Raw genomic sequence first — 13,520 nt, 5'->3', positions numbered from 1 at the left:
TGGCTACAATCCAGTCCATACTTCCTTGGAAATAAAATCCACTGATTTCCTTCCAAATACACATACTGTACCAGCATATATGTTATACACGTATTTAGATACTCAGAGGAAGTGTTAAAATTGATCCACTCGAGATTTGGCTGAAACAAAATGGACTCAACTGGCAATCGGAATGCAGGGCTAACCTGTGTTCTGCTGGTAAAACCAGAAAGATGGTTTGTCAGTAGCCACTATCAGTGACGGCAGAAGACATTTACTTTACTTGGGAAGGTCTCTAGAAATCTGGATGCCGAGTGGCGCGTGTGTTTTACCCATCTACTTACTCCAGGTAAAATATCTGCTTTGCAGCGGGACTGGAAAGAAGACATCCCGCATGCTTAAGCCAACAGAATGCCCAGAATTTAATCTATGCTTTGCTTGATTGTCAGCAACAGTACCGGGACGGAAGCAGTTTAGCCTGGATAATCACTTGACCCCTCCTGTAGGCGTAAGCGTGATGCTTCTAAAGCGCTCAAGTGTGGGGCAGACGGGAAACCTCGTTCCTAAAGGGTAACTCGCTTGGTAAAGCTGGAGGAGAGGGGGTGGGGGAGGAATCAAAACACCTTCTCGTTCCATAAGTACCCTAATGTCGCCCATTGTTTCAGGATTCCGTTGTGGAACGTTCCCGGGAGGGAAGCATTGTGACGTCAACGCACCTACTAATCCTCCCTGTTGAGGGGGAGCCTGGAGCCATGAGGTCATCGAAGCGGCCAGTGTAACTATCCCGAGAGCAGCGCCAGCGCCAGCAGCAGCAGCAGCAGCAGCTTCAGCGGCGGGGGAGGGGAGCCTGCCCAAGCAAGGCCGCCTGGGATCTCGCAGCCGCACTCCAGCTGCAACCGAGGCTCGCCGCCGCCGCGAGTTTCTGGCAAAAGCATGGAGGAGGCTGACACGAAAGAGCTGCAGGTCGGCTCCTGGCTGCCGGTGCTGGTGGAGCAAATGGTGAACGATACCCTGGTAGTCACCTTGAGCTGCGGGGAGAGGCGGTTTACCGGGATCCTTCTGGATTGCACTAAAAAGTAGGAGCATTAATCGCTTTGATGATTATTCTCTTTGCCCCCCCCCCCCTCCATAGAAAAGAAAATATAATTTCGGGAAAGGAAAGAGGGGGAATTGTAGCTGAGAAGTTTACTGTCCCCACTAGGCCCTGCTGGAGGGCGAGGACAGAGCAGCTGGGCAGAAGGCGGGATTAGGCCATAATCAGATTAAAGAGTTGCATGGCTCATTGCATGGGGGAAGGGAGAAAAATCAGGGAGAGGAGAGGAGTAAATGGTCACGTCGGTTCTCTTTCTCTCTCCCTTTCCCCTCCTTTTTTTTTTTTTATAATGGCATATTTTAGTTTCATTTTCTGTTCGGAATCCAGCGTGGAAGAAATGTTTCTCTTTCTGAAAAAAAAAAAAAAAAGTCAGCTTTCTAGTTTGTGCACTGTACAATCATGTCCTCCTTCAGTGACGTTTTCGAAGCGGAGTTGCTGTCGTGCTTTTCTGAAAAGGCTGCTGAAATGAGCCATATTTTCCTATGGGGTTAGGCCCTTAAAAAAAGGTGTGTCTCTCGCTAGTGGGGGAGGGGAAGGGAAATTATTGTCTTTACCTTCCAGGAACAGACTCCAGAAGATCAGGTCGCCTCCTTTTGCAAACCTTACAACTTTGCTGAAGTTTTTTTTTTTTTTTTTTGCTCTCCTCTATTTCTTGAGGAGATTTCATTGGTGCTACATATGGACTGCTGCTGATGTAGCACAATAATGTTCTCATGAAGACACATGTTGCCATAATTACAGACTTCTTTGTTTAGGAGATTCTGCACACTTCAAAAAGCTTTTATCTTGAGTTGAAACTGCCCCAGCTTGCCATTTTTTCCCTTTTCACATTCAGCAAGAAAGATGGGCCTCCTTCAGAGAGGGTTTGCATGCCTGAGAAACATAATGCATACATAAATGCAGAGTAACAGCAACGCTTATTTCCTTTCCTGTTTTGCAGTTCAGGATACATTCACTTATTTAATGAAACACCAGTGCCTATAAATAGTGGTTGAGTTAATAATGTAATACTTCCAAAACTGCATCTCTTTCAGGATCTTCCAAACAAAAGAGTTGCCTAGATTGGCTATTACTGGAGATGTAATAGTTTGATAAAAGTATACAAATAGCTCTATAAAGGCAGAATATCTGAAAAGCTGAAACTTGGCAAGCTGTCAGTGCTAGAAAAATGAAAGCCTACTTAGTGGCCTTCTATTTAAAACATTTTCTATTGTTTCTTTCTGAACAATTGGATATAATCTTTCTCCCTCCTGTCCTTGGTATGCATGCCTTCAGTACAAAACAAAATTTCAAATAATCTGTTGGCAGGCAAGATTCCCAAAGCCTGGGGTTGTCTCCTTACCATTGAATTTTCTGAGTAGAAATTATAAATAAATGCCTGCCACTTTTGAAGGCCCCAAATTCATTTTTCTTAATGAGAACTCCATCTTGGCGACAGCTTCTCCATTTCCTCCCCTCCCCCCCAGCAACATGCATTCATTAGCCTTTGACAATTATCTGCAAGAATTATCTAATTAGCAGATACACCAGCATCCATTAACAGTAAACAGATGTAACTTAACACAGGGCTCCTTATAAATCTCAAACAAATAGTTTGTATGTAGACATACATAAATTTTCTGTTTAAAATGTATGATAATATGTTTAAGCTAACTGGGAATGCTGTGTTACTCTCCTTTCCTCCTGCCATTCCATTGTCCTGATGGCTAAGTTAATGTTGCTGATGTTGTTAAATAGGCACCAAAGCCTTGCTGCAGCTGTATTGATTTCTTTCTGGCACTTGAGACTGTGAAGCAAATAAAAATGGCATGATGCACTGGGAATCTTTGCACATGAGCAGGTTGCCACAAATTGCAAGGATGCAAAAACTAAGGAGAATTAAAAAATATCATACTAATTTTCACAGGCCAAATACAATAATAATTCTCTGCTACATTGTGACTATGAGCTGTGTTATGCCTCTGTATCAGTGTATTCCGTTCTCTCGATGCATGGCTCATAGATTTGAGAGTCTTTTAAGATTCATATGGTTAAACTCTGTGTGGGACTGAAACAACCAGGGAGTGGGGGCAGAGCCCAAATATGAGTCCCTTTCCTCTCCTTATTCTGCAGGAAAAAGTCAGGTAACTCTTATCTAACATCCTTTGCAAGGGTGATTTGAGTTTAAGATCTAACATGAAGTTAGCCTTATAACGGGCTAAAGCCCTAAGGCTGCAAATTGTTTGCCCCAATTTTAAATGGTGTGAAACCATTGGTCTTGGTAGCTTACTTCTTGCTTACTACTCCAAGGGACAGCATTTCTCTGCATGTAGGAAAAGCCCTTTTTATCACCACTGCTCAGGTCCTTTTATCTGTAGAGTCCCAAGACAAGGCATACCATTAGCCCCTCCCTATGCTATATAAGCAGAAAAGTTGCCCTTGATTTTATACAGTTTTAATGCATTATTACATCCACCATCTTAGCTCATTTGACATATTTACTGGATACATAATTGTTTTCCAGAAAAGAAGTTTAAGGAACATCTGTGCTGACATTCCTGGCTTGGCTGGAGAATTGTTTGCCTTTGAGGAGACCTTCCTAAATAAATTGGATCTTTCAGTTCCTTAAGTGCAAGGCTTAAATAGCTTTATCTCATGATTTCTTTTCCAAACCACCCAGCCAGTTCAAAAGCTTGATGTGTATCCATTCTGAACATGCTTCCCCTCCTCCTGGTTTTTCTAACCTCCTCCTTCTATTTGGAAGGATAAGTTGCTTCAAACTAGTTGAATATATTCCGTATCAGATGGTAAAAATGTTTCCATCCAGCTATTTTTAATATTCTAGAGTCACTCTGCCTATTAATATGTAGTATTGAATGTTGATCATGCATTCCCAAATATTCCAGTAAAGCCAGAAGTCTAGATGGTTACCACAAAACTCTTAAGTGCTTTGAAGAAGATGAAAATGAAATAAGGGAGAGGAAAAATCTAAAATAAACAGCATTGAAACAGCTCAGCAGACAGTAAGAAATTAAAGGCAAATTAGAAGGAGGGAGAAAGAGGCCTGGACCATAAATCAGTGCAGATGAAAGCAGACTAACAAAAAATATTTGAAAGGAAGTATCTAGAAAGGAAAATTAAAAACTCGGGAATGAAGAGCTAAAATGTTTAAAGATAACATTCCTGGAAATAAATGTGAAAATGTTAGAGTTTGATTTAGGAAGGAGCTTGTCCTAGAACATTTTTTTAAAGATTTCCAGTTCTTAGCTGTGTAACAATAGCAGCAAATCAAGATTTGTGAGCCTGTTCCCATCATACTGCTGAAGAAGCCTGAAATAATAGTTGATATTTGCAAGGAGATGGAACTTCAGTTAAAATCAGTTCCTGCACTACCAACGCCTTATTTCCAAATATCTTTACTTAACACCACATTCTACTTAAGGGGATCATAGAAGTTGCTTGCAGATGTATGTGTGTGTGTTGTGTGTCTCCCCTTTATTACCCACCAGACTGTCCCTTACAGGGATCATTTGTGCATACGCTCTCTCTCGCTTGTTCATTCCCCTTCCTTCAAGAAGCTGTGAGCAATTTTGCTGGGAAGAGAGTCAGCCTTCTTCCGTCTAACAATCTATTGCAGATTGCTGGTTTTCCATTATGAGAAAGGGTGACTTCAGGCAGTCATGGGAAAGGGAGGATAGGAAGAGAAAAAGGTGCCCTCCCTCTCAGCTAATTGCAGAGGGAAACAAATGATCTTAAGCTGGGTCATTGAAAGGAAAAGAGAAAGCAGCAAGGTTTTATAGCCCCTCTACAAGCTGCTGGTTTTTCATTGGGCTTAGCAGGAGAGAAATTAGGGAAGGGGTCTCTGTTAGCCAGCTGATTAGCTGGCTCCTGGGAGAAGCTGGTAGTGCTTTGTATGCCAGGATAAACTACTTTTTTGGGGGGAGGTTGATTTAGGACTAAATATATCTTGCTTTAGTGGGCTTTTTTTCTTTTTGATAAAAATTCAGAGACAGAGATTAATTGATTTTCTGTAGGCTTGAAGTATGGGCGTGTTGTTGATTCCAAAAGAGATGGCTTTGTCTTTCAGGTGATTTAATTATGCACAGGAATGTTTAGATTGCATTTAACTAATAGTAACTGATATTAGCAGGAAGCTTTTTGAGTAGGCTTTAAAAAAAAAGGTTTTCAGTTTCTAACCATTCTGGATCTCTTCTGGTAGAGAAATTTGCATCTGATGTTGCTTTCCCATATGGCGAGATTCCATCTCTGGCTGTTCTTTCATATTTCAACGGTGATTAAGAATGAAATAAAATTCTGCTTATTTATATATTGTTCGGGACCCAGAAGACATGAGTCTGCTCCCATGTCAGCTGTTATTTGTGGTGGATTTCTTGATCACAATAAAAGGGCTCAGGAGGGAACAGCAAGTTCTCCTTTCACGAGTGCATTGATATAGAGCAGGGGTGTCAAACTGCCAGCCAGTGGGCCAGTTGCATCATGCGGAGGCTGCGCCCACCCCAGCTCCAGCAATGCAAAAAAACTTGTGATATGTTGCGACATGTCATGTGATGTGAGTTTGACACCCATGATATAGAGGGTACTAAGAACCCAGAATTTTGTCTGCTGCAACAGAGATTTCTGTTTCTGCCTTTCTTCCAACTTCAGGGTAATCCTCAACTTATAACCACAACTGGGACTGAACTTCCATTGCTAAGTGAGGCCATAATTAAGCAAGTCATGCTTGATTTTATGACCTATTTTGGCACAGTTCTTAAGTGAATCACCATAGTTAATCTGTGGTTGTTAAGCGAATCCAGCTTCCACCATTGATTTTGCTTGTCAGAAGCCAGCTGGGAAGGTTGCAAATGGTGATCACGTGACCCCGGGGTATTGCAGCAATTGTAAACACATGCCTGTGGCCAAGCGCTCAAATTGTTATCATGGGACTGCAGAGATACATGTAGTCCTCAACATACAACTGTTCACTTAATGACCATTCAGAGTTACAACGGCACTGAAAAAAGTGACTTATGACCATTGCAGCATCCCCGTGGTCATGTGATTTACATTCAGACACTTGACAACTGACTCACATTTATGACGGTTGCAGTGTCCCAGGGTCACATGACCCCCTTTTGCAACCTTCTGACGAGCAAAGTCAATGGGGAAGCCGGATTCACTTAACAACCGTGTTACTAACTTAATAAACTGCAGTGGTTCAGATTTAGCAAGAAAAGTCGTAAAATGGGGCAAGATTCACTTAACAAATTTCTCACTTAGCAACATACATTTTGGACTCAATTGTGGTCGTAATTTGAGGACTACCTGTACCGCAATGGTCATTACTGCAAGGACCGATCACTTTTTTCAGCACCGCTGTAACTGAATAAGTTGCTAAACAAATGGACATAAGTTGAGAATTACCTGTATAATGAAGGTTAAATTTCTGAGTAGGGGATGTCTGAATAGCTGCTGCTTTTGTTTTGCCTATCACAGCAGTTCCCAACCTTTTCTATACCCCACACCCCTAGAATGCTTCTGATATATTCTCGCACCACCTTACAAAAGTTCAAAATAACGGCAACAAATTATGCATATATACTATAATTTTGAGATTTCTAAACCCAGGTTTTCGCACCCCCTGGAATATCGTTTCGCACCCTCAGGGGTTGCAAGCACCCCTGGTTGGAAACCCCTTGCCTATCAGAAGACCAGGAAACAAAGCTGTTGGATAGATCTATTATCATTTTGTTATAAGTTGGCCACATGTGAAAATATGTTGAACCCATTTTACATCATCTCTAGAATTATTTTTTTTAAAAACCCATTATACACAGATATTTTTCTGTATGACTAATGTTTCACCAAAAATAAGAGGACAATGAGGGAAAATGAACTACTCTGTCCACCTATTCCTTCTTTTGGCTAGACTAGTTTCAATAGTATTTGCTGATTGGATGGAGAAAAACAATAATGGAGATTTTTCCCTCTTTTCATTGGATGCTAGATTTCTAAAAACAATCTGCAAAATTTTGATCAGCAGTCAGATAAACTCCTAGCCTTAGTTGAATTGCAGTGTGCCTTAATCCACCATTATCTTCTTCTTTCTATATAAATAAAAATGTAAATGTTCGTTTGTTCAAAATCTTAAATCTCCGAAAGTTCTTCACCGATTGCTTTGAAATTTCGACACAACGTTGCATTTGAATACGCACGTGTTTTTATATACCTACTATTATATAGATGCCACACCTGTGACAGGTAAAACATGCTTTTTTAAAAAAACAGTGCCATCTGTTGGACGTAAAAGCAACACGCTACGATTTTACGATTCCATTTCAATGTTTCCGATTTACGATCCATTTACGATTTCCAAATTTCCAATTTTACGATTCCATTTCAATGTTTCCGTTTGCATTATCAAATTGAATTTTCATAGATTTTGATTTATTTTCATTTTGATTTAATTATTTCGTGTGACATTGCGTTGGAATGTGCGCTTTCTCTCTTTTTTCTTTTCCATTTAACCAGACTGAGCCACAGCAATGCGTGGCCGGGTACAGCTAGTTGTGAATAAATTTGTAAGCCATTTCTGTTCATGTTTCCTGAGAGGTAATTATAATTGCAACTTACTCCCAAGTAAATGTGCATAGGATTATAACTTTCCTGGTGCTCTCTGGTGGTTTGTGAATTCTAGGAGCTGTCAGGTTATAAGCAATCAAGATCTGTCAGGTTATAAGTAACTGGTATGGCAGTGGGAAGGTAGCAACAGAGTAGCAGACAAAAATAACACACATATTATATTAAATGACAAATGTAGCAGGGTGGCGGAATCATATACAGCAGTAAAGAAGTAGAAGCTTTTGTTCCCTCAGCCGGAAAGGGATTTGTGAAAATATTTAAACCAGGGGTGGGGAATATATGGACTTCCAAATGTTGCTGAAATACAGTTTTCAGCAGCTCTAGTTCGAATAGCTAATGATGCTCTTAGTATTGGGCAATTACTGGAGGATCACATATTCTGATCTTTTATAATCTCAGTCTTTCCAGTTCTAAGCCAAAATACTAGCTGTTGCATTAAAAACTTTCCAGGTGGGTAGTTGATTTGTCTATTTCAGCCTCTGCTGACCTACTCTCCAAATACGTTGGACTGTACCTACTGCTCAGTGGATGGAAATGACGGGAGTTGTAGACCCACGCATGTAAGGTATGCACAAGTTACTCCAGGGTTTATCGTTGTGATAGGCTTGATTCCTGTATCTTTTTCAGGCATTCAGAAATTTGTACAGTGAGCAGGTTGAACAAGGATAGAGGAGGTGGCATCATAGCATCCAGCTGGAGATGACATACATACAACATACAACATGTTTATGAAAATGCCTGAAGGGAGTCCTTATGTGCTTATAGGCATTCGAAATGGACATGCATGCAGTTGGAGAAGTAGACTCACACACACCTTCATATGTGCGATCATTGTATTTTGTTAACCAAGTCATTGTTTATAAACTATGGTGGGCTTATTGTTATGTCTGAATTGGATCCCTTTAGATTCTTCATCTTAACTATTTTTCCCAAACTGACACCATACAAATATATTGGACTTCAGCTCCCAGAATCTCAGCAATGCCAGTCTGTCTGGGGTATGCCAAATTGAAAGAGACTAGCTTTGTGCTGCATGTGAACTTAGGCATTGTGTAGTGGGAAGAGTTTTGGGAAGCCTCAGCTCTAGTCCAGGTTTGGTCATAAATCTCTGTCACCTATGGCTCATACTAACCTGCCACACCCTGCCACATATTTGAACAGATTGTTGTGAAGACAAATAATATATTGACTTACCATAAGCTATTTTGAAGGTGAGTTAGGACATCATTGTAATAAATCCGTTCTTATGCTGCAAAAAGTTGGATAATGAGTATATTCTGAATATTGTTTAGGGAAGACTGGGTGGGTCGTTTTGTCACTGTCTGCTCTCTCTCACTTCAGTGCAAATTCTACAATACAATACAGATCTGAAGTCCTTATCAATGAAGGCATTTCAAAATCAGCATCTTCTTGGGGTGATTAAAGCTTTGAGCAATGAGGGCAGGCGAAGAGGTTCCCTGATTGCCTTCAATGTAGATTCTCTTGTGTAAACAATAACCTTGTTGGGCCAAGTCATTTTTTTTAGAATTTAACGATGTTTTGAGTGCTCCTGTAAAATGGCTGCCATGTAGGATTACATATTCATAAAATGGCTGTCCTGGTGGATTGGAGTAAGATAACCTATCAGGTTATTCTCTGCCACACTCTGTTTCCATAAGACATTCCTTGCCATCCATATTTACCTTTCTCTTTCTTTTAGAGGTGAGCTCACATTCACCCAAAATGCTTAGCCTTTAGCTGATCGACCCAACCTGTTTTATTTTCTTTACACTGTCTGTGGCATCTCCTTGTAGCCCAGGACATCCATGGTATACAGATGGTATTGGATGGTGGGCCTCTGCTTTGCAACATGCATGTCTCCCCTTTTATCTTTTTTTTTAAGTGAATCTTTTAAAGATAAAATCAAATGGGACGGGGAATCTGGGATACAGTGAAGGAACTATCCTGAACAATGGGCATCTGGTTTGCTTGTCTTTGTCATAGTGGAGCAATTGTGAGAGAGCTGCTTTCATTGTGTGTGTGTGTATGTGTGCATATACAATCACAGATACACACAGGCACATATATACAACTGCTTAGGAAGGAAAAAAAAGAACCAAGGCATCTGAATTCCACAGACTGAAATGTTTGTAATAACGATGTCAGTACATGGCTTAAGGCACGTTTCCCCCCCCCCCCCTCGCTGGATGAGGACTGCAAGCTTTGAGAGCACAACTGCAACCTTTACGGGCAAGCTTGATTTTAACTGCTACTCACAATTTTTGACCTGAAGGGCTGAACAAAACGGCAAGTGGGAAGTCAGGCCGAGAAGTGGGAGCAGATGTCTTAAAAATGAAGGATTGCTCTTTTTAACAGATATTTGACAGATCCTTATTGAATGTTAGCCCCTTCACATCTGTGGGAGGGGAAAGGGGGGGCAGGATGATGAAAGCATCATCAGGGTATTAGAATCAGACTGGTAAAGGCACTTTGATCTGGGTTCAGGAGTAGATGAGGTGCTGTTTCGCTGTGCTTGCTTGTTCTCTAGATCAGGGCTTTTCAACCTTTTCACCCATTGTACCACTTTTAGAATATGGCAACATCCGAGTACCACCAGTCGCCTAGCAAGGTGTCAAAAACTTGATGACCCAAAAAAAAAGGAAAAAAGTGATAAAGTACAGGTAGTCCTCGACTTACAACAGTGCACTTAGTGACTGTTCGAAGTTACAATGGCACTGAAAAAAGTGCCCCCCAAGCCACAGCCGAGCAAGACACCTGCCTGCCCGTCCGGCCGCACTCTTCCTCCTGTCCGAGGTTTTCATTGTTGTGAGCATTTCTGTTGAGGATTGGCAGCGGGAGGTGGGGTGGGGGTGTTTGGTTTTTATTCCCCCCGTCTGCTGGGTGGTTGCAGCAAGTTTTGGTCACTTCGCATGACCCTGGGACACTGTGACCATCATAAACATGAATCAGTTGCCAAGCATCTGAATGTAAATCACAAGACCCTGGAGATGCTGCAACATTCCAGCTGATCGGCGCTTCTTCTGGGCTCGGCAGAAGCACCAGGATCAGTGCTGCTTTCCAGCTGATTGGTGCTTCTTCAGGGCTCAGCAGAAGCACCAGGATCAGCGCTGAGCCTGGTGTTGATCCTTGCGCTTCTGCTGAGTCCTGACAGCCCCGAAGAAGTGCCGATCCTGACGCTTCCTCTGAGCCCTGACAGCCCTGCAGCTCCAGCCATCTCTCGCTCAGACTTGTGCGATGCTGCCACTGGTTCAGCTCATTCCCCTTCCCCACTACCACTTTTCTAGGATGGTCGCGTACCACCTGCCAGGTGCCAATGTACCACAGGTGGTACCCGTACCACTGGTTGAAAAGCCCTGGACTAGATGATGCTGAGCTCCAGACAAAGCTCCGAATTCCAGAGAGGATTCCCATCAGGAGAAGCTGCTCACCAGAGCTTGTGGTCCTGGCAGTTGAATGAGAGTCCTAGTATAGTCTTGGATCCCATAACAATCTTGGATCTTACAAGTGGTAGTAGCAGTGATTGCGGAGGATTTACTCCTTTACACAATGTCAGTGGGGAAGCTGGCGTTAAGTCACAATTCACAGTCATGTGATGTTGCGCTTAATGATAGCAGCAGACCTGCCATTGTAAATCAGTCACAGTCATTTGATGTTTTGCTTAATGACCTGTCACTTAGCTAGGAAGTTGCCAAACCCAATTTCTATTGTTAAGTGAGGACTACTGGTACGTGAAATAAAGCATATAAAAATATTCAAGAACAGAATTTCAACAGAAGATTCAGGGATTCAGAATTCAACAAAAGTTTATTTATGAATGCATTTAAACACGCAAACATTGATATATACCAATACCTGTATGGTACTGATTTTATGACTGAGGCTGGTTAACAGCCATAACTGAACAAGGAACAAGTTCTTGGGTACTTGTACTAAGCATGTCCTATCAGGTGAATGTACAACATATTCCAGGTAGATGTAGTAGCTATTTCAGCGGAAGACTGCATCCAAACAGAAAAGCTTGAAATACTTGAAGCGTCATAGGAACAGATTGAGTATATCTTCAGTTTCTGAGAATACGGAAAACTAAAAATGGATTCTCCATGCCCTTGTTCTTCTGATTATCAGAGCCATAGAAGTGCCATCAGAAGAGCTCTCCTCCAAAAAGCGTGGTTCCTGAGGGCTTCATATTTTTCACACTTGTCATGTTCTGTTCCTTGTCGTGACCCAATAGTAATGGGTCACAGTTTTCTTCATAGGCTATGGTATCTGTCAGGTCAAAGTCTTCTAACTCGGCAGCCCCCAACTTTTTGGGTGCCAGAGACCAGTTCCATGGAGAGAGGCTTTTCCGCAGACCGGAGGGCATGGTTTTGTGTGCTGCTTGCATCCTGTGCGTGTCTGGGTGGAGCGTCACTCCTTCACATGGCCCCGTTTCTGGTGTGCTGCGGACCAGTGCCAATCCGGGGGTTGGGGACCCCTGCTGTAACTAATGGTGGGATTCAAATATGTGAACAACCGGTTCTCTGTGTGAATGCCGCTTGCAGAAGTCCATTCTGGGCCTGGACAACAAAAAATTAGCTACTGGTTCTGCTGAAGTGGTGCGAACCGGCTGAATCCCACCACTGGTTACCTCCCTCCTTTTGACCCTGTTTTCGCATGGAAAAAAGAACCTGATTTTTTGCTGCTGCATCCACTCTCCATGATCAGAGAAAACACTCCAGGTTTAGTGGCTGGCTTAATCATGTTGTATGTCAATTTCATTTAGTAGCTCTTAACTGATGGGATGTTAGAAGGGCTGTGAAGGGCTCAGGGGGCTTCAGAGTAATCATCTTGGACCATCTATATCTGACCTGGCATAAAACAACATCTCAGACTCCAACTACTGGCTGAAAATACAGAAAAAGGGTGGAATGTGATTGTCCTACATATTTTGAAAATACAGTTGGGGGAAAAAAGGAATGATTGCCTTCCAGATGTTTTGGGTTACAGTTCCATGGGCCATGCTTGACAGAATTATAAGACCTGTAAATAAAATATCTGGAAGGTAGCAGTTTCCCTTTTCCTATTCTACAGAGAAGTGTATACGTGGCTGCAGATGCATGTAGTGAATATGCATCATTTTTTTAAGGTAGTGCCTTCCTGCTTAAATACAACATATCATTTTTTTCAATTTCACCTATCTTTGTTATGACCTTGATAATAAGTTAAGAAAGACATGATTGAGTGGCTTTTTCTGTTCTGTGAAACTGTACAATAGTATTGATGTCTTCAGAAGCAGTTCTGAATCTAGAAAATACTAGAGCAGTGATGGCAAACCTATGGCACGGGTGCCAGAGGCGGCACTCAGAGCCCTCTCTGAGGGCACACGCACCATTGCCCCAGCCCCGCCTCCCCCCACGGCTCCCTCCTCACCAGCAACCCCCCTGGAGGAGAGTCACCCCCAAGCACAGTCGGTGCGGAGCAGCACAGCCAAGGACATGGCAGCAGGGCAGTGGAGACAAGACTCTGCCCTCACGCCCCGTCGCGCGCAGTTGATGCTGTGGGGCACGGGCAGAGGACATGGCTGCCATGGTGCTGTTGGGATGCTTGGGCGATCTGTGGTAGGCCGTGGAGGTGGTGGGTGGCCCTTCAGGTGGGTGGGGTGGGGGTGGGATGGGGTGGGGCAGGGGGGACGGGGAGGGAGAGGGGATAGGGGCAGAGTGGGGGCGGGGCGGGGATGGTTTTTGGGCACTCAGTCTCTAAAAGGTTCGTCATCACTACTAGAGTTTGTGCCAAGTGAAGAAAAATAAAATCAGATTTTGAACTGGCAAGTAGGCATTCTAAGCTCATA

At 42.7% G+C, this 13,520-nt stretch overlaps 1 protein-coding gene across 1 annotated transcript in view; it reads left to right on the top strand.

The window, feature by feature from the left end:
• Positions 1–824: 824 nt before the first annotated feature.
• Positions 825–13,520, top strand: part of PWWP2B (PWWP domain containing 2B) — a 35,869-nt gene continuing 23,173 nt past the window's right edge. The window contains exon 1 of the mRNA XM_015813967.1: positions 825–1,055. Coding sequence (XP_015669453.1) covers positions 913–1,055 — 143 coding nt within the window. The 5' untranslated portion in view covers positions 825–912. The remainder of the gene's footprint in view (positions 1,056–13,520) is intronic.

Source organism: Protobothrops mucrosquamatus, unplaced genomic scaffold (assembly GCF_001527695.2).
Source record: "Protobothrops mucrosquamatus isolate PMUCROS unplaced genomic scaffold, P.Mucros_1.0 scaffold209, whole genome shotgun sequence".
Classification (NCBI taxonomy): Eukaryota; Metazoa; Chordata; class Lepidosauria; order Squamata; family Viperidae; genus Protobothrops; species Protobothrops mucrosquamatus.
The sequence above is the reverse complement of the archived record's forward strand: the minus strand, read 5'-3'. Positions and strand labels throughout refer to the sequence as shown.